Raw genomic sequence first — 19,444 nt, 5'->3', positions numbered from 1 at the left:
AGTCAATGGAGTCAATGAAAAGCTTTCCACTTCAGTCACAGTTGACCAGAGGAAAATAATTGCAGTTATCGGAAGGCAATCATCACAGTCCTAGGGCATTGCTGGGAAGTTCTTCATAACCACATTATTGACCGAACAAAACTCAGATGCTTCCCTCCTATCATGTGGTCAGGAGTACAATTGTTTGCTGTGATTTCAAAGTGTTTCATCCCATTTACAACTCTTCATGATAATTAAACAATCTGTACAAGCTTACAACAGAATCTGGCCACCATTAAACTTGGATGGGTATTGTCCATCTTGAACAAGAGATAGCTCACTTATCACCCATTGATTTTCAATGACACCACCATTTCAGTTTCTCATCAATAACATTTTGAAGGTCACCAAGGATTGTGATGTTTGGACTCTGATCAACACAACCAGTTTATTTGTGTTGGATATAATTCTAGCCATTGGAGTTTTTTTTCCTTTGACACAAGCACCCCATCATCACACAGCTATTTATGCCACTATTTAAGGAAATGGTCCACCTTTTATCTTTTACAATTCTGTTATGGACAATTTACATTTAAAGAGAAATCTAAATGCCCTGTTTAATTAATAGAACTCTGCCACAAGATTTAATGTTTTTAAACAAGTACAAACTAAGGTTCATTCGTTTTTCCTGGGATCAACTCAAAAGGTATTCCAGCTCTCTGGAATTCACCAATTTCTCTCCAATGTTCCAGCTGTTTGGCAAGGTACAAGATTTCACGAGGACCCTTTTGTTAGCTTTTGGCTGAGTGACTTCCATTTTCTTCACTGGCCTCATGACTCTGGATTTCTCAGCTCCGGCACACACCTTCCTGCGACTCGTGCGCAGTGGCTTAAATCATCAGAAAACACCCTAGTTTCCAATAGCCTGTTGCTATTGTTTCAAACTACAACCAAATTGATTACTTTCAGAATTCTAACTGCAACAAGGTTTTAATGAGAGGATTTCTTGTAGAGTTATTCCTTGATCTTCCAGCTAAATAAATCTTCCAGTTGTTTTCCTTTTTCCAATTCTGTCAAATACTGAACACCAGCTCCCATCACAAGCTGTGTCATGGATGATAGAATCTAGCATTTACCCTATTTCAGGTATAGGTCTGGTCTTTTCTCTTGATGTCCAAGGAGCTGCAAGCTACACCAGACCCAAAGGTGATATAGTCATATGGCCACTTTTCCAAACATTAATTGGCACTGCCTGCTGACTGTATCCTCACTGAACCCAAAAAGACAAACTCAAAACCAAAAGTCTCACTACTTTCCATCTATTTCCATGGCAGTGTGATACATATGGCTTGTTGCCAGGTAGAGATACAAATTAACTATGTTTTAATTCTAAAGCTTTTCTTAATTCTGAGAATCCACATGAACTTATCCTTTCATGGAATAACTGCAGATATCTCCATGTTATCTAGCCTTGCCTGCAGCTCATGATCTCATTGTTTTAGTTGCTAACTTAAGTTAACATGGCCCTAACCTTTTCAGTGTAATATACTCCAAGCTTCATTAAATTGCTTTTACAGCAGGTCTGTTTGTACCATCTTCTTAACCAGATACTGCCATTTTCTACAGTTAAAACTTTAACTCCTAAAAGCTAATGGAGTTGAGGAGAAATGTTTTCACCCAGTGGATAATTGGAGTCTGGAAAACACTGCCTGAAAGGATAGTTGAGTCAAAAACTCATGTAACCTCTAGAATTACGGGCCAAGCATTGGAATATGGGATTAGTGCAGTCACTACTAGTGTAGTCACTTGTTGACTGTCAGAGATAAGATAAACCGTATGGCCTCCTTCTGTGCTGTAATCATCAGTGAGTCTATAAACTAAAAGTTATGTTCTAGAACATATGAACTTTGACTTCAGGCACATGTAATGTTTGTTCTTGGGCAATCAGGAGTGAGCAATTAAATATAGCCTTAAATGTAGCACTATAGCCTGAGGACAAACGTCAACCTCCCAAGAACATTTGTGTGTCTTGGGTTTTTTTCATTAATACGGCTACACCATGTTCTTTTATCTCTCATATGTACCCTTGAAATGCAGGAACCCCAAGCATTAAATTCTCACAGAAGTCCAAACCAAGTCCTTCTTATAACTGTTCAGATTCTCTTCTGGCATTGCTAATGCTTCTGATCTCTAGTTTTGTTTTAAATCTGCATTTAAAACTATACCACGCAATCTTGATTCCAGTTTTTAATGGTCTTATTTATTAAAGATCCTCTTCCCTCTGAACTATTTTTGATTTCTTTTTAATGCCACTTGCTTTTATTGCTGTGTTCTCATTTTACTTCTCCCCATCTCCTGTCATTTTAGTTTAACCATCTCCCATAGAATTACCAGGAAGGAAATTGGTCATAGCTCTGTTCTTATGAAGTCAATCTCTCCTGTATGCACTATGCATGATCGACAAATAATTTAAATGTGCCAAGAATCTGAATTCTTTTATGCTAGGCCCATATTTTGCTGCATTAATGAGCATGTTTGGCATCATTACTCATCTGAAACTAACAAAAATCTCTGGAGTCCACAAATACACAATTAAAAGTGATTCTATGCTTTTCCGTATGGGGTGCTGTTGAAGTCCCATTGGCCTACAATGAATTAAAAATCACTACATTGACATGAATTTCCAATTTGATGCTAATAGTCTTGTAAAAACCCTCATTAAAAAGTTATACAATATGAGATGTAACTGGATTTTTAAATGGGGTACAAATTCATAATTCTACTGTTAAAAAACTTCTAGCCCTGAAAAATGAATTTTATATTTGTGAAATGTCAAAATTTCCAGAAAAATCCCAGGTATTTTTGGTAATTATTTTCTGTTTGATATTTCTATTTCCACCTTAATCTTAAATGTGCATATCAGAATCTTCATTGCTCTTTCTGTAAAAGGATTAAAATGTATAGAGATAAGTGCTTTGAACTTCCTGGCTCGCTGTCTAAGAATACTTCAATGTGACTGCAAATGCTGCTTAAGAACATCACTGATACTGAACATATGAAGGCAGCCTTGACTTGGCAACAGAATCAAATTAACGCTGATGAAAATAAGATCCACACCACACATATTGCTAGATGTTTGTTCAAGGTCTGTAGTGAGTTCCATCATTTCTAGAAGATTCTGGGATTATGTCGGCAGTCACAGCTTCACCTTTGTCATCTTATTATTCTTGTACTGACCAGCTTGTAGCACTGGGAATAACCCTGAGATTATTACCCTTGAAGCCCTACTCTTTGATTGGTCTCCATTTATAGGATCTTAATTCTGTGGTTATTTGCTTTCCCTCACTAAAATGTTTGCAACTGCGCCATAATATTCTGTAACCTGATATCTGGAATAAAATACACCATTTGGAACTCTCACCTGTGATAAAAAAAATGCCAGTTTGTTTCAAAAACAACGGCATCCCTATTATTCTCGGGTTTGCAAGTTAATTCCTAATTTCTTTGGCAACCATGTACTACATAGCACTGTGGTTTGCTCATGATTGCCTTCCTCTGGTCATGATCACAAGTATTTTATATTTTACATCTGTCTGTCAGTTCAACATGCTCAGGGGAATTCTCAAATTGTCTCTCATCTCCTCTTTCTATCTGATCACCATTTACGTCATGACTATTTCTGGGGACCTTTCAGCCTCCGCTAAGGGTTGGGGCAATGACAACTGTTTTTCAACCGCAGAAACCTTAAGCTTCAGTGAAAGTAGTAAAAGGAAGTTCTGGCATGCACGGTCATCATGTATACTCAAAGCCTCCCACATCGTGCAGATACTGCTTTGGTTGTTCCTTCATATTAAACTAAACTGTGTTCTCTGAAAATTTATAAGAATTTAACACAATGTTTTAAAAAAGATTTCTGTACCTCAAGGCTAAATTCTTGCTCAGGCTAAACTCTACACACTCTTGGCCTTTTACACTTCACTGACTTTTCACTGCTCAATGGTGAGAGGACTGGTGACATACTGATGACACTAATTAAAAATTAATAGGGGAAATTTTCCTGTTGCACCCACCATGGGAATTGTAGCAGGCGGGGAGGGGAACCCATGCAAATATTCACTAACCTTGGGTGGGCTTTTCCAGTTTTGGGGCCAGTGCAGGCGGAGAATCCCATCCAATATGTTAAAATAAGTAGGGAAGCAGAGTTTGCTTTAAATGTCTTAACAATATGTGTAGTGGGTTGCCAAAGAAGGCCCATGAACCAGATGTTAGAGACAAAAAGTTGTGTTTATGCAGAAATAAGGATACACTCACACATTTTATAAGCTAAGTTGATCATTAGAAAAGGACAGATATGCTGAGCTTTAATGGCCAAAAATTCTCAATTCCTAACGATATCAGCAAATTTTTTAAAAATTGAATTAATGCAGAGTATTTCATTTTTAAAAATTACCTCCTAAAAATGAGATTAGGATACAGACAGCCTTATTTAAAGTAAATATATCACTCCTATAATTATGATTTTCTCCCTTTTCCAAAATAAAATGAAAACCAATTGTGCTATTTGCAAATATAGAAACATTAATTTTTTCTTGCCTATGCCACATGAAGAAGTTGCAGCCAAGTAAATTACTGTAATGTAACAAGCAGAACTGATGTTGAGAATGTCAAGTAGATATGTGAATTTCCAGACAAAATACAAAACATACCATCATTGTGGGATATTGCATTGGGATGAATTTAATTGGAGTTCCAAAAACTTTTCTCCCATTGATGAAAGCTTTCATGATAAAATTTGTCACTGGAAAAACAAAAAGCAATCATCTCTATATTAGACCTACATACCTAATGCTGAAAACTATTTAATAGGAGACAAAATACAACTTACTCTTTCGGGACAATCCAGCTCCAAGGTTATGATTGAGGTCAAATGGATCTATTTCAAACAAAATCTTTTAATTACATCTTGAGAAAACTATTTTTTGTTTGTACACAAAACAATCGAGATTTAAATTTTTAATGTGCGCCTGGCAATGTCAAAAAATGGTCAAAGAAGAAACTGTACACAGTCATCGCGCCACCACCATGGGATCAAGTAAAGGCCCTGCAGCCTGTCCACACAGTACAGCACAACTGGACTTTTACCGTTGGAAAAAATCCAGATCTCTTTAAAGGTCTATAGTTAGTCAATACTCACTGCACGTTCCAGCAATCTATTTGACAGGATTTCTGCAAAAGTACTTTCCAATATCTACCCTAACGTTTTATTAGTCCTAGTCCTCCCCTCACTACTTAGTTCAAATGACCTAAGCTATTGGGCATATCCTGAAAATTACAATCATATCTCTCTGAAGTTGAAATTTATGCAACTAAGTAAACTCCAATCTCCCCAAGCCTAGCGTCAATATGGAGCCCTTCCCTAGACTTTCTCTTGGGTCTCAACACCCACCACTACTCAAGAGCAAAACTGCACTGTATTCAAGAAGTAACCATATTCTACATTGTACTGTATTCTGTCTTTGTATTTCAATGTCTTTGATAAACATCCTAACATCAGATTCATTCTCTCTACGACTGAGGAACACCAACAAACATCAGTCAAAAACTTTTATTTAAAGAATATAGGGTACTGCATGGTAGGTTGTTACATAAAGTTAAATCTCACGGGATCCAGGGTGAGCTCTCTAATTGGATACAAAATTGGCTTCTTGACAGGAGCCAGAGATGATTGGAAAGAGTTGCTTTTCAAACTGGAGGCCTGTGACCAGTGGTTTGCCTCAGAGATCAGTGCTGGGCCCACTGTTATTTGTCATTTATATTAATGATTTGGATGAGAATATAGGGGCATGGTTAGTAAGTTTGCAGATGACTCCAAGACTGGTGGCATGGTGTACAGTGAGGAAGGTTATTTCCAATTGTAATGGGATCTTGATCAATTGGGCCAGTGGGTTGACAAATGGCAAATGGCGTTTTACAGACAAATGCGAGGTAATGCATTTTGGTAGACTGAACCAGGGCAGGACTTACTCAGTTAATGGTAGGGTGTTGGGGAGAGTTACAGAACAAAGAGATCTTGGGGTGCATGTTCAAAGCTCCTTGAAAGTGGAGTCACAGGTGGACAGAGCAGTGAAGAAGGCATTCAGCATCCTTGGTTTCATTGGTCAGAACATTGAATACAGATGTCTTGTTGAAGTTGTACAAGACATTGGTAAGGCCACACTTGGAATACTGTGTACAATTCTGGTCGCCCTATTATAGAAAGGATATTATTAAACTAGAAAGAGTGCAGAAAAGATTTACCAGGATGCTACCGGGACTTGATGGATTGAGTTATAAGGAGAGGCTGAATAGACTGGGACTTTTTTCTCTGGAGCGTAGGAGGCTGAGGGGCAACCTTGTTGAGGTATATAAAATAATGAGGGACATAGACAAGGTAGATGGTCAATATCTTTTCCCAAAGGTAGAAGAGTCTAAAACTAGAGGGCATATGTTTAAGGTGAAGGGGAGAGATACAGAAGTGCCCAGGGGGGCGATTTTTTCACACAGAGGATGATGAGTGTCTGAAACAAACTGCCAGAGGTAGTGGTAGAAGCGGGTACAATTCTATCTTTTGAAAAGTATTTAGACAGTTAAATGGTTACGATGGGTACAGAGGGATGTCGGCCAAATGCAGGCAATTGGGATTAGTTTAGGGGTTTAAAAAAAAGAGCGGCATGGACAAGTTGGACCGAAGGACCTGATTCCATGCTGTAAATCTCTATGACTCTAATAAACTGCAGTCAAAAATAGTAACCTCTGAGGGAAAAGCAGTACACATGGAAGAGCACAAGACACTTAAAGATTATAGTTCTTGAAACAATTCAAGTCTGTCCCCTGGCTCCACAACCTTCAAAGTTTAACCCTATGTTGGAATTACCTGCAGCGGTAGCTTGCCTAATTGACTCTAACCTCATTGTCATTTAGCGTGGATAGAAGATTGGTTGTCTAATAGGAAGCAGAGAGTTGGTATCAATGGGTGCTATTCTGATTGGTGGTTGGTGACTAGTGGACTGCCGCAGGGATCGGTGCTGGGGCCTCAGCTGTTTACCATTTATGTAGGTGATCTGGAGGAGGGGGCTGAGTGTAGGGTGATGAAATTTGCTGATGAGTGGAAAAGCAAATTGCTTGGAGGGTGTGGAAAGTCTGCAGAGGGATCTGGATAGGCTAAGCGAGTGAGCGAGGACCTGGCAGATGGAGTATAATGTTAGCAAGTGTGAGGTTATCCACTTTGGCAGAAATAATATTAGGAGGGATTACTATTTAAAGGGCGAAAAGCTGCAGCATGCTACAGTGCAGAGGGACCTGGGGGCCCTTGTGCATGAGTCGCAAAAACCCAGTCTGCAGGTGCAGCAGGTGATCAAAAAGGTGAATGGAATGCTGGCCTTTATAGCGAGGGAGATAGAATATAAAAGTAGGGAGGTCTTGCTGCAACTGTACAGGGTACTGGTGAGGCTGCAGCTGGAGTACTGTGTGCAGTTTTGGTCGCCGCACTTGCGCAAGGATATATTGGCCTTGGAGGGAGTGCAGAGAGGTTCACTAGGCTGATGCCGGAGATGAGGGGGTTGGACTATGAAGAGAGACCAAATAGACTGGGTCTGAACTCGTTGGAGTTTAGAAGGATGAGGGGGGATCTTATAGAGACGTATAAGGTAATGAAAGGGATGGATAGGGTAGAGGTAGAGAGATTCTTCCCGCTTAGAAAGGATAGCAGGACTAGAGGGCACAGCCTCAAGATAAGGGGGGGGGGTGCAGTTTAGATCAGAGTTGAGGAGGAACTTCTTCACTCAAAGGGTGGTGAATCTCTGGAATTCTCTGCCCGTTGAAGTGGTGGAGGCCACCTCGCTAAATATATTTAAGTCACAGGTAGATAGGTTTTTGATAGACAAAGGAATTAAGGGTTATGGGGAGAGAGCGGGAAAGTGGAACTGATCCACTTCAGATCAGCCATGATCTTACTGAATGGCAGAGCAGGCTCGAAGGGCTAGGTGGTTTATTCCTGCTCCTATTTTTTATGTTCTTATGTTGTCCAGGCATACCACAACATGGATGCCCAGTAATATTTCCAAATCGCTGTTAAAAAGAAATCAAGTCTAGTAACTGGTTATTTTTCTATATGCTCGCTTAAATGCTGCATGAGAAAAGCATTAATTCCACAACTATTTGGACTGCTCCCTCAACAATTTGCTGTCCTTGATCAGAACAACTGGGTAATTAAAATCCCCATTACACACACACACACTACTGAATTCTATGGTCCTGAGGGTAAGGGCACTTAGTGTAGCCCTCTTTGCTCACTGTAAACTGTTTAAAAAACTATTTTTAAAAAATTGGATGCAAGCGACACCGAACCATTTTTGTAATATTTACCTTCTATAACAATATATTTAGAAGTCCATTGCTTTTTGAAGGTTGTGAGTAAAGCCTTTCTCCTAATGCTGATAACATGTTCTTTAAAATCAAACTCCTCTGTGTAGAACCTGAGAAGCCCCAGCCATAACTCTCCAACAGACTCCTTATTTTTTCCATAGTCTGGCCATTTGCTTTTCTGCAATAATACATTTTCAAAGGTCTGCATTAGTTTTCAGACAAATAATGGTTTATTTGAGGATGAACTCACCAAAAAAAAATGTTATTCTGGAATAAAAACCGACTGAAGTGAAGAAACTAAAGATGCTTGGCTTAAAAATAACCTCGCCGTTTAAGCTAACTTACCAATTCATCCAATTTATCAAAATAATAGACATTCCAACCATCAATGAATAATTCTGGCTTTTTTGCTGCATCATATATCTGAAAATCAGTGAAAGTTAAATTATGATAATTCTGCAAAACAAATTTAATTCTTATGCAAACCAAGAATTAATTATTAACTGAGTGTTTAGCCTTTATGAACAGCGAAATAGATAAATTTATTTAATTTATAATACAAAACTGTACATATCATCTGCATTTTCAACACACAGCACATATCCCTGGGCTTATTTACAAATCAGTAGGGTCCTAATTAAAAAAGAATGAAATATTAGTGACACTTTGCTTTAAGCATGCAAAATATTGTCCTACACAAGAGTTTAAAGTTGATAAGCAAGTTTATCAAGATGAGGATCTTGGTCAGTTCTTGCATACCTCTTGAAGGACAGGGATGACAGGTGGTTTCCTTTGTTGTAGGAAGTAAAGTGCCATTAGAGTATATGCATATGATGAAAGGCTGCCTCTGGATGCATCACCAATATCGCACACCTGTTCAAAACAAATCACATTTCTAGTATTTGACATGTATGGTTTGCTGACTCCAGAAAAAGACTTCAAGACAAGGTTTAGTCCAGTATGACAAGATCTCAGAGCTTGTTCCAAAGTACAAACTGCCATGTTTTAAATCAATGTTGTATTCAAACATCCATGGAAAATGATTAAATTAACAGATTAATTAAGCCTTCAAAGCCCAAATATAATGGCAAATCATAAACAATCTCAAAGTTTAATCTCTAAAAACATTCTTGCAAAATTTTAACCAATTCTGATCTACAAAAGTACTGTTACCTTGGCAAAAACTTTCATAGTATATCCTAAGCATTGCACTCTGGGGTCAATTGCTGCGTAACAGGCCAACAATCCAGTGTTGTGCAAGGCCTGCAAAAAGATCACAGATTTTGCTTTGTTCAATCAATTAAAAATGTACTCTCATAGAAGCAATTGTGCAAAGCTGGTTGTAGTCTTTTAAGAAAAAAACAAATATAATGGTGAAATTAGTCAATATCAGAAATTTGGGAATCATTTTCATTGCCTTTGACTGACAACAAAGATCAAATACACAAAAGCAATTGGCCATAAATCAAACATTTTTTAAAGGTCTATTTTAAACAATATTTTATTAACATTGCATCTAATTAAAATGTTGTGTTTCTTACCAGAGTGTTATACAAACTAATGTCTCCCTCAAGGCCACTTCTTACATGGAAAAATTTAACAATTGGAACTTTTGCTGTAGTAATAGGCAGAATGCTCTTTAAGCCTAGGATTATATTTTAAAATCAAAGATTATAATTAAAACATACAAACAGCACTGTTTGAAATTATCATTAATAATAAAAAGCAAAGATAGTTACAAATACTCAAAATCTGAAAGAAAATCAAACAGCAACATGGAAATATCAGCAGGTCAGTCAGTATGTGGAGATGATGTGGGTATGCCGGCGTTGGACTGGCGTAAACACAGTAAAAAGTCTGACAACACCAGGTTTTAGTCCAACCTATTTATTTGATAATATTCTCACTAGCTTTCGAGGGGACAGCCTCTTCGTCAGGTGAATGGAGAGTTCAAATAAATAGGTTGGACTAAAACCTGGTGTTGTCAGACTTTTTAGTATGTGGAGATAACAGACAAGTCAATTTTTTCTGGACAGGCCCTTCACTCACTTCTTTGGCAAAAGAGTGATCTGTTGGCAGGAGTTGGGTTGGGCATGGAAAAAGAATAGATTGGGTTGGATTTTTAGCTCCAAATAACCTTGCAGGTTAAAACATTAGTGGGTAAACTGGTCCTTGCTGGGCAAACAGAGAGAAATTTACTGTTGTTCTACTCTGGAGTGTAGCCTGCTAAAGGCATGCAGTTTTACTTGTGGTAGCTCTGATTATGTGTGGGAAACTCCTATGCCTATGCTCTCTGGACTGATATGTGGCCCTTTTTGGAAGATGTATGTTTTTGAAGGGGTAACCAAGAAGGTTGATGAGGGCAGTGCAGTTGATGTTGTCTACATGGACTTTAGCAAGGCCTTTGACAAGGTACCGCATGGTAGGTTGTTGCATTAAGTTAAATCTAAATGGACACAAAATTGGCTTCTTGACAGTGGCCAGAGGGTGGTTGTTGAGAGTTGTTTTTCAAACTAGACGACTGTGACCACTGGTGTGCCTCAGGGATCAGTGCTGGGCCCACTGTTATTTGTCATGTATATTAATGATTTGGATGAGAATATAGGGAGCATGGTTAGTAAATTTGCAGATGACACCAAGATTGGTGGCATAGTGGACTGTGAAGAAAGTTATCTCCAATTGCAACAGGATCTTGATCAATTGGGCCAGTGGGCTGATGAATGGCAGATGAAGTTTAATTTAGACAAATGAGAGATGATGCATTTTGGTAGATTGAACCAGGGCAGGTCTTACTCAGTAAATAGTAGGGCGTTGGGGAGAGTTACAGATCAAAGAGATCTAGGGGTACATTTTCATAGCTCCTTGAAAGTGGAGTCACAGGTGGACAGAGTGGTGAAGAAGACATTCAGCATCCTTGGTTTCATCGGTCAGAACATTGAATACAGGAGTTGGGATGCCGTGTTGCAGTTGTACAAGACATTGGTAAGGCCACACTTGGAATACTATGTGCAATTTTGGTCACCCTATTATAGAAAGGATATTATTAAACTGAAAGAGTGCTGAAGAAAATTACTGGGATGCTACCGGGACTTGATGGATTGAGTTATAAGATGAGGCTGAATAGAGTGGGACTTCTTTCTCTGGAGCGTAGGAGGCTGAGGAGTGACCTTAAAGAGGTATATAAAATAATGAGGGACATAGACAAGGTAGATGGTCAATATCTTTTCCCAAAGGTAGGGGAGTAAAACTAGATCTCAGCCCACCAATCGCCTATTTTTGGTCACAGAACTTATCTCCCAGCTGTTTCTTATCTTTTCTTCTTCCAGTTGTGCTTGCAATCACCTCTCCACTTTTTCTTGTATCATATTCCATTTTATTCCTCTCTGATGTGGCGCAATTTTCCACCTTGTTGGCCAAAATTTTATCCCCCACAAGGAGCAGGCTGGCAGACAATTGCTGGGTAAGGGTGTAGCTGGGTTTCTAAAGATGTGAATGGTGCAGGGTGCATTGCTGGTTGCTTATCCATGTGCATTGGTATTTTACCAGCGGCTAAGTTGATGACAGGCATCCTGCACACATTTGGGTCAACTGAGTCCTTTAAAAGATCAATAAAGGGTTGTCTCCTACTGTCACTGGAATTTTACCAGTGGTGAGGGTGCACGTGCAACATGGTGAAGCCACAGGTTAAGCCCTGACAACCTGATTACAGGCTTGGGATACCCTTCTGTCCAGGCACCCTGTGCCCAAGAACATATCCTTTAACAGCATTGGGAATTGCCACTAGAGGTGGTGCTGCAAGGACTGTAGAACTATGGCTATTTGATTGGTCAAACTGCCCAACAGTCATAAAATCTTGTCATGGTTTCCTGGGCTGGTGGAGGTCGACTCATCCCTAGCTTTTCAGCTGGTGGATACTGTCTTGACATAAAGTTCAGCTGTTTCCCCAAACGCAAGATCCTTTTGAACAAGTGCCTTCCTCTTGCTATTCTCCTGAACATTTGTTGCTGACTGTCCAACAAAATAGAGGGCATAGGTTTAAGGTGAGAGGGAAGAGATACAAAAGTGTCCAGAGAGGCAATTTTTTCACACAGAGGATAGTAAGCAACTGGAACAAACTATCAGAGGTAGTAGTAGAGGAGGGTACAATTTTATCTTTTAAAAAGCATTTAGATATGGGTATGATGGGTACAGAGGGATATGGCCAAATGTGGGCAATTGTGATTAGCTTAGGGGTTTTAAAAAGAAGGGCGGCGTGGACAAGTTGGCCCAAAGGGCCTGTTTCCATGCTGTAAACCTCTATGACTCTACAATTTGTACTGGACAAAAATAAATCATATGGGTCAATATAGATTTTGTATTGTAGATTCTTACACAGATGAGTTTAAATGCATCAAGCCAACCAGTTGATCGAAAATACTTTTCTCTTACCAAAATTTTTCTTTATACAAAATATATTGAATTTGTTGCTATTTTGTTGGACAGTCAGCAACAGATGTTCAGGAGCATACCAAAAGGAAGGCACTGGGCTTGTTCAAAAGGATCTTGCGTTTGGAGAAACAGCTGAACTTTATGTCAGGACAGTATCCACCAGCTGAAAAGCTAGGGATGAGTCGACCTCCACCAGCCCAGGAAACCATGACAAGATTTTATGACTGTTGGGCAGTTTGACCAATCAAATAGCCATAGTTCTACAGTCCTTGCAGCACCACCTCTAGTGGCAATTCCCAATGCTGTTAAAGGATATGTTCTTGGGCACAGGGTGCCTGGACAGAAGGATATCCCAAGCCTGTAGTCAGGTTGTCAGGGCTTAACTTGTGGCTTCACCATGTTGCACGTGTACCCTCACCACTGGTAAAATTCCAGTGACAGTAGGAGACAACCCTTTATTGATCTTTTAAAGGACTCAATTGACTCAACTGTGTGCAGGATGCCTGTCACCAACTTAGCCGCTGGTAAAATACCAATGCTCATGGATAAGCAACCAGCAATGCACCCTGCAGCATTTGCATCTTTAGAAATCCAGCCACGCCCCTACCCAGCAATTGTCTGCCAGCCTGCTCCTTGTGGGGGATAAAGTTTTGGCCAACAAGCTGGGAAATTGCATCACATCAGAGAGGAATAAAATGGAATATGATGCAAGAAAAGGTGGAGAGGTGGTTGCAAGCACGACTGGAGGAAGAAAAGATAAGAAACGGCTGAGAGAGAAGTTCTGTGGCCAAAAACAGGCGATTGGTGGGCTGAGATCCTGAATAGTATCTAATAGTCATGAGTAGAAACTAATATGAATACAGAGTGAAACCTAAAAGTAAATTGACCAGTGACAAGCGAGCTGGCCAAGTTAAATTCTTGAGATAAGTAACATCTTCTGGATCTATCTTGATTGAAAAACCTGAGAACAGTAAAAGTTTGTGGGAAAGCATTGGAATGAAAGTTCAGCTTGGAGCCAGTGCAAGATCAGTAGTTGTTGGAAGGTCATTATTAGAGTAAGGAAGAAGCCATTACAGAATTGTGATAAAGCAGAGCAGTGTCCAGTCAGCAACTGGGTGGATTTGAGTCCAGAAGAGAATACAAGAAAGCAGTTTGATCTGAAAGCTTACTCCAAATGAATCTGATCAGGGAGCCCAGAAAAGTAAAACCTAGGAATCCAGCAGCAGATTCCAGCTGAGAACTCATGGAGGAACAAAGCACAGCTGTTGGGCCTGGGGAATAATATGACAGTTGTGGGGAAATGAAATGGCGTTCAGCCAAAAAATCCTATAGACGATCTGATATTTCATAATTTGCTGTGAGGCACTGGTTCCAGTAGGTGACAATGTTAGTTAGGCGGTGACCATAATGTCAGGAATTGGCGTTGGTAGCTGATGTAGTGAGAAAAACAGATAGGTCAGTATCTTCAGACGGGTAAAGATCTAGAAAGGGCTATAAAGAATAAGACAAAATAAATTTGTTTCATGTACAGATGCAAGGGAAAGCAGCAACGGCCACAGTGAGTAAAACCACTAAAGATGTAATTCCAATTTGGGAGTCAGCGGAGCAACATGTTCTACGTGAGACAACAGTGTCTGTCTTTGTATCAAGGTAGTATTTGACTGAATGTGGTATCAAGGAGCCCTAGCAAAATTGAAGATAATGGGAATCAGAGGAACACGCTCCAATGGTTGGAGTCACATGCAGCACAGAAGGAAGATAGTTGTGACTGTCGAAAGCCAATCATCTCAGCCGTAGGACATCATTGCAAATGTTACTCTGGGCTTAGGCCCAACCATCTTCTGCTGCCTCATCAATGGCCTTCGTCCATCATAAGATCAGTGGTGGGGATGTTCACTGATGACTATACAATGTTTAGTTCCATTCACAACTTCTTAGGTAATGAAACATGTTGTGCAGCATGACCGGAACAACATACAAGCATGGGCTGATAAATGGCAAAAATCATTTGTGCTCCAGAAATGGCAGGCACTGACCATCTCCCAATAATCTAGCCACCTCCCCATGACATTCAATTGTAATAGCATTAACACCCCGCGGGTAACCATTGACCAGAAATTTCAAGAGCAAATCAGAAGCTGGGAATTCTGTGATGAGTAACTCATTTCCTAATTCCCCAAAGTTTGCCCAAGAGTTACAAGGCTCAAATCAATGTTCACACTTGCCAGATGAATGCAGTTGCAGCAAGACTCAAGAAATTTGACACCATCCAGGAAGAAACATTTTGCTGGAATGGTAGCCTACAGTAGCAGTGTGTACCATCTCTAAGATGCACAAAACAACTCAACAAGGCTCTTTTGATAGCACCTTCTAAACCTGTAACCTCTACCACGAAAAAAGACGAGGGCAGCAGGAGCATGTGAACACCATCACCTGCAAGATCTCCTCAAAGACATACATCTTGACAGGAGAACATAACAATGTTCCTTCAATACAACTGGGTCTAAATCCTAGAAGTCCCTCCCTATCATGACTATGGGTATAACTATAAAGTGGGGACAGCAACTGTTCAAGAAGATGAATCACCACCACCATCTCAAAGACAATTATGACTGTGGGGGCTTCCTTCCTGTTGCGGCCTTGTGCATTCCAAGTGGTTTTGGAAGGTCAAGTCCACACAGTTTGAGGCTTTCTTCAACTCCTGAACACCACAGATTAATTGTATTAATGAAACAAACTTTATTAATTACTTTTTATTTAACTGGCAATTAGCCTAATGTCACTCTATTTGCTCTCTCCAAAGTGATTGGGGTTAACACATTTTTGAGGTCAGAATGAACGTTGCTTCGTTTTCCAGATGGCTGTGCTATATTTGAATTCGAGTGCTTGGTCCTGTTAGGAAAACAAAGGTAATTTTATGGGATTTATATTTGTATTGATAAACATTAGAACTAAGGTATAGCCGTAAGGGGGTTTAATTTAATGTTTCTATGAAAGGAAGGATAAAACCTATGATTAGAATCACGCTGGACAAAAGTGTTGGGATTTGTGGAGTTTGGTCCAGTTCCAACTGTGTTTCTATTGCTTAGAGGGGGTTATGGCATGAAGCAGCAGCACTGGTAGCTTAGGAACTGGGGCCTTTTAAAGTAGGAATGTTTTTAATGTTTTAGTTTTCAGCTGTATGTGTATGCAGTTGGAGACTGGACACAGTGGAGAGAACATCTCGCAACTCTGCCAAGAGAAGCTGGACAGGACAAGGGTGCTGAAAAGAGGCAGACCTTTCAAAGAATCAGATATAGTCCAAATAACTAAGGAATTTGGACAGAAAGAATGTCTTAAGAAGACTGAAGCTAAAAGAGACCAAGATAGTGTTCAGAGTTGAATTCAAGGGAGAAGCAGACAATGGGTGGAATTTTATGGCCTTGCTCATCCTGAAAACGTAAAATCCCACCTGAGGTCAACAGACCTTTCCATGTCCTGCCTCTAGCCCGCTTCAACTCCGATGGCAGGTAGGGCAATAAAATTCCAGCCAATGTGTTGTGAGGGAAAGAAACAGATGCAGTAAATATAGATAAAGTGGGAAAGCAAACTTTAGGAGTAAATCAAAAGTTTGATGTCATTTTAATAGAGTCTGGGAATCGAGGGTTGAAACAATTGTGAACAATAGACAAAGAAATCCCGAAGTGGAACTTCTAAAACCTGGATAGTGGACTTTTTGTTAAAAATGAAGTGGAAGCTTTGTTTGAAAGAGTAATGCAGAAAACCTGGACAGGATTTTGGAAAGCAAACCAATGATGGAAAGCATTGTTGTGAAAGAAGATTTTGAAGTATGTTTTTGGGGAATGGAGTTTGGAAGCTCTCACATGACAATCAGCTGAAGGAATTTTGAGGAGAAATCCACAGACATTCACTTGGGTTCAGAGTAGAGATTGTATTTGAACTTGCCAAACAGTGCGCTTAAAGGGAACTGTGTATTACTGAGAACATTGTACCTTAAGATGTATTTTGCAATCTGTGTTAATTGTTAAATCTGCATGTACTTGTGAAGCTAGGGGACCAAGTAAAGGAGTAATGTATCATAATCCAACATTTTATGTTTAATAAATGTTTTTTTCTTGCTGTTAAAGCTAATTAGAGGTTCTGTGACTCTGTTCCTCCATATTTCAAAAACGAAAGCAAAAATTACGATATTTTGAGCCAGAGTTCCATTCTGGAATCTTCCTGTCCAGTTATAAATCAACCGGGATTGAAAGTTCTGAAAGATTTTTCAGCGTCAACCTCTTTCACCCTGATGAGTAGCATGTCCTTTCTGTAGACAGGATTTTAATTGCTATAAACTAAGCTGTGCAATACCTGGGTGTTTTCTGAGCACTCTCGCCAAATCCTCAATAATCTTGATGCAGTTTAATCCCTGCAAGAGATGTGAAGCAAAATGTGTCATTTTTTTTCCTTTTCATCCCTCCCTACCGTTTCTCATAGATATGACCCGGCATGGTAGAAAGGGATTGATAGATTTTCAACAAAGTTCCATTTAGGGATTAACAGCTGGAGTCACATAATGGGTGTAAAATATTATGGTCAATAAATAATAGACGTTTAAATAAAAATCATATTTCTTGACTAAGCCCAAATAGAAAGCAAATCAAATTACTGCGGATGCTGGAACTTGAAACCAAACAACAAAATCTAGAAAATCTCAGCAAGTTTGGCAGCATCTGTAAGGAGAGAAAAGAGCTGATATTTCAATGACCCTTTGTCAAAGCTTGTCAAATGAAAAAATGAAGTCAGACTCCGGCAGGTAGATTTTAGATAACTGATCTAGCAGAGGAAGCTGAACATTGACAGGTATAAAATAATTAGTGCAGTACAGGTGTAAGAAACCATAATGGAGCATGCTTTAAATGGACAATCATACTGTGTGCAATTAAAAGGAAATAGGGATATTTTTGACAATACTTGGTGATGTAGCAAAAGGAAAATCAAATAAAAATCAGGTTGCAATGGTAGAGATGAAACAATCTGGAAGTTACTACTGTACAATGCATTAATTATAACCCATAAAGATCATGGTATACAGCTTTGATACCTGATCGTTGGAACAATGGCCTAGATTTTGCATTCAGCAGCAAAACAAGGTACTCCCCATTTCCCCATGGCAATATAAAAATCAAAGAGATCTCTTAATATGCAGTAGCAACCAGGTAACAACCAGTCAAATTGAGGTACTCATACACAATGGCAATTAAAGGCAATTTAACTAAATTTTCAGATAATGAAATTAATCTGTGATTATATCAAGACTGAAGCTAAAGATACAGGGGTCGATCTAATCAAAAAACTCTAAGTGCCAAACGAGTGTGAAAACGGGAGAACTGCACTTTTTTTTGGCGAGCTCTCAAAGCTCTCTTTGTCGCATGGTGGGACAGTGGATAGCACTGCTGCCTCACAGCACCAGGGACCCAGGTTCAATTCCCAGCTTGGGTCACTGTGAGAAGTTTGCATATTCTCCCCGTGTCTGCGTGGATTTCCTCCAGTTTCCCCCCACAGTCTGAAAGACGTGCTGGTTAGGTGCATTGACCCGAACCGGCGCCGGAGTGTGGCGACTAGGCGAGTTTCACAGTAACTACGTTGCAATGTTAATGTAAGCCTTACTTGTAACTAATAAATAAACTTTAACCTTACACCGTACCTTATGCAATTACTGCAAAAAAAGAGGCAAAGTGTGAGTCATGCCCATAGGGGGAGTGGATGGAGTTTATTCTTGCTGGGAAGCTGGCTGCTGACTCCAAGGGGTGCTATTGCGCATCGGCCTTGATTTCTCAGTGTTCTGTGTGCAAATATATCGTGATCTGTCGCTCCCATCCATCCCCATCAATCGCCATCCCAATACTCCACTCGCCAATCGCTGACCCAGCCAATCCTTGATGCAGTTACCCTCCTGCCTCCCTATCATTACCCTGCTCCATCATGGCCTCAACCCCTCCCAGTAGGCCCCACCCACTTTGCACTGCCCAGTGCCAGACTGGCACTGCCCAACGGGCACCTCCTACCTGCCCCCAACCACCCGGGGGGCCTCAATGACCTCTGGTCCCTATTGCTGGGGACCATATATGATCCTCATCGGTTAGGACATAGACCGACGAGGCTGTTAAGGCACTCCATCTGGGACTCACTAATTGTATTAAAAAAAATTTAAATCTTACAATCCAGGGGCGCTATGATTGTGAGAGATGAGAAACTGGGTGCGAACCAAGATTTTCGCCTCTCTCGCAATCTTACCAGGTTGCCACGCTGACCGACCAGCATGACGAGCCAGTAAGATCGCCGCCATAGACTTTAAGGAATTATTTTTAAAATGTAGACCTTTTAAGTTATTAAACTGAAATTTGATATTCCACAAACATAGGATTCACTTTTCAGGATCAATAAAGTAGCATCACAGTACTTATCATAGATCATTAAAAGTCCCAGTTCCATCTCATTCAACAAGCTGCAAAGTTTTCCTTTTGAAGGTTTTCTTTTGAACAGTGAGACTAGGAACATAAGAACAAGAGTAGGCCACTCAGCCCATCGAGCCTGCTCACCATTTAATGCAATTATGGCTGTCAGAATCAAAATGCTCATCATTTCACGA

General features: G+C 39.9%; 1 protein-coding gene across 3 annotated transcripts in view; it reads right to left on the bottom strand.

Annotated features, from left to right (window-relative positions):
* LOC145343046 (terminal uridylyltransferase 7-like) overlaps positions 1-19,444 on the bottom strand; it is an 87,710-nt gene that overhangs the window by 9,004 nt on the left and 59,262 nt on the right. For all 3 annotated transcript variants that reach the window (XM_080188823.1, XM_080188821.1, XM_080188822.1), the window contains exons 17-24: positions 17,164-17,221; positions 9,924-10,027; positions 9,556-9,645; positions 9,142-9,255; positions 8,728-8,805; positions 8,383-8,560; positions 4,865-4,912; positions 4,686-4,777 (exon numbers count right to left, since the gene is read on the bottom strand). In XM_080188823.1, the coding sequence (XP_080044949.1) occupies positions 4,686-4,777; positions 4,865-4,912; positions 8,383-8,560; positions 8,728-8,805; positions 9,142-9,255; positions 9,556-9,645; positions 9,924-10,027; positions 17,164-17,221 (762 nt within the window). The remainder of the gene's footprint in view (positions 1-4,685; positions 4,778-4,864; positions 4,913-8,382; positions 8,561-8,727; positions 8,806-9,141; positions 9,256-9,555; positions 9,646-9,923; positions 10,028-17,163; positions 17,222-19,444) is intronic.

Source organism: Carcharhinus amblyrhynchos, chromosome 5 (genome assembly GCF_965287045.1).
Source record: "Carcharhinus amblyrhynchos chromosome 5, sCarAmb.v2.hapA, whole genome shotgun sequence".
Classification (NCBI taxonomy): domain Eukaryota; kingdom Metazoa; phylum Chordata; class Chondrichthyes; order Carcharhiniformes; family Carcharhinidae; genus Carcharhinus; species Carcharhinus amblyrhynchos.
This window is presented reverse-complemented; position numbering and strand designations above follow the sequence as displayed.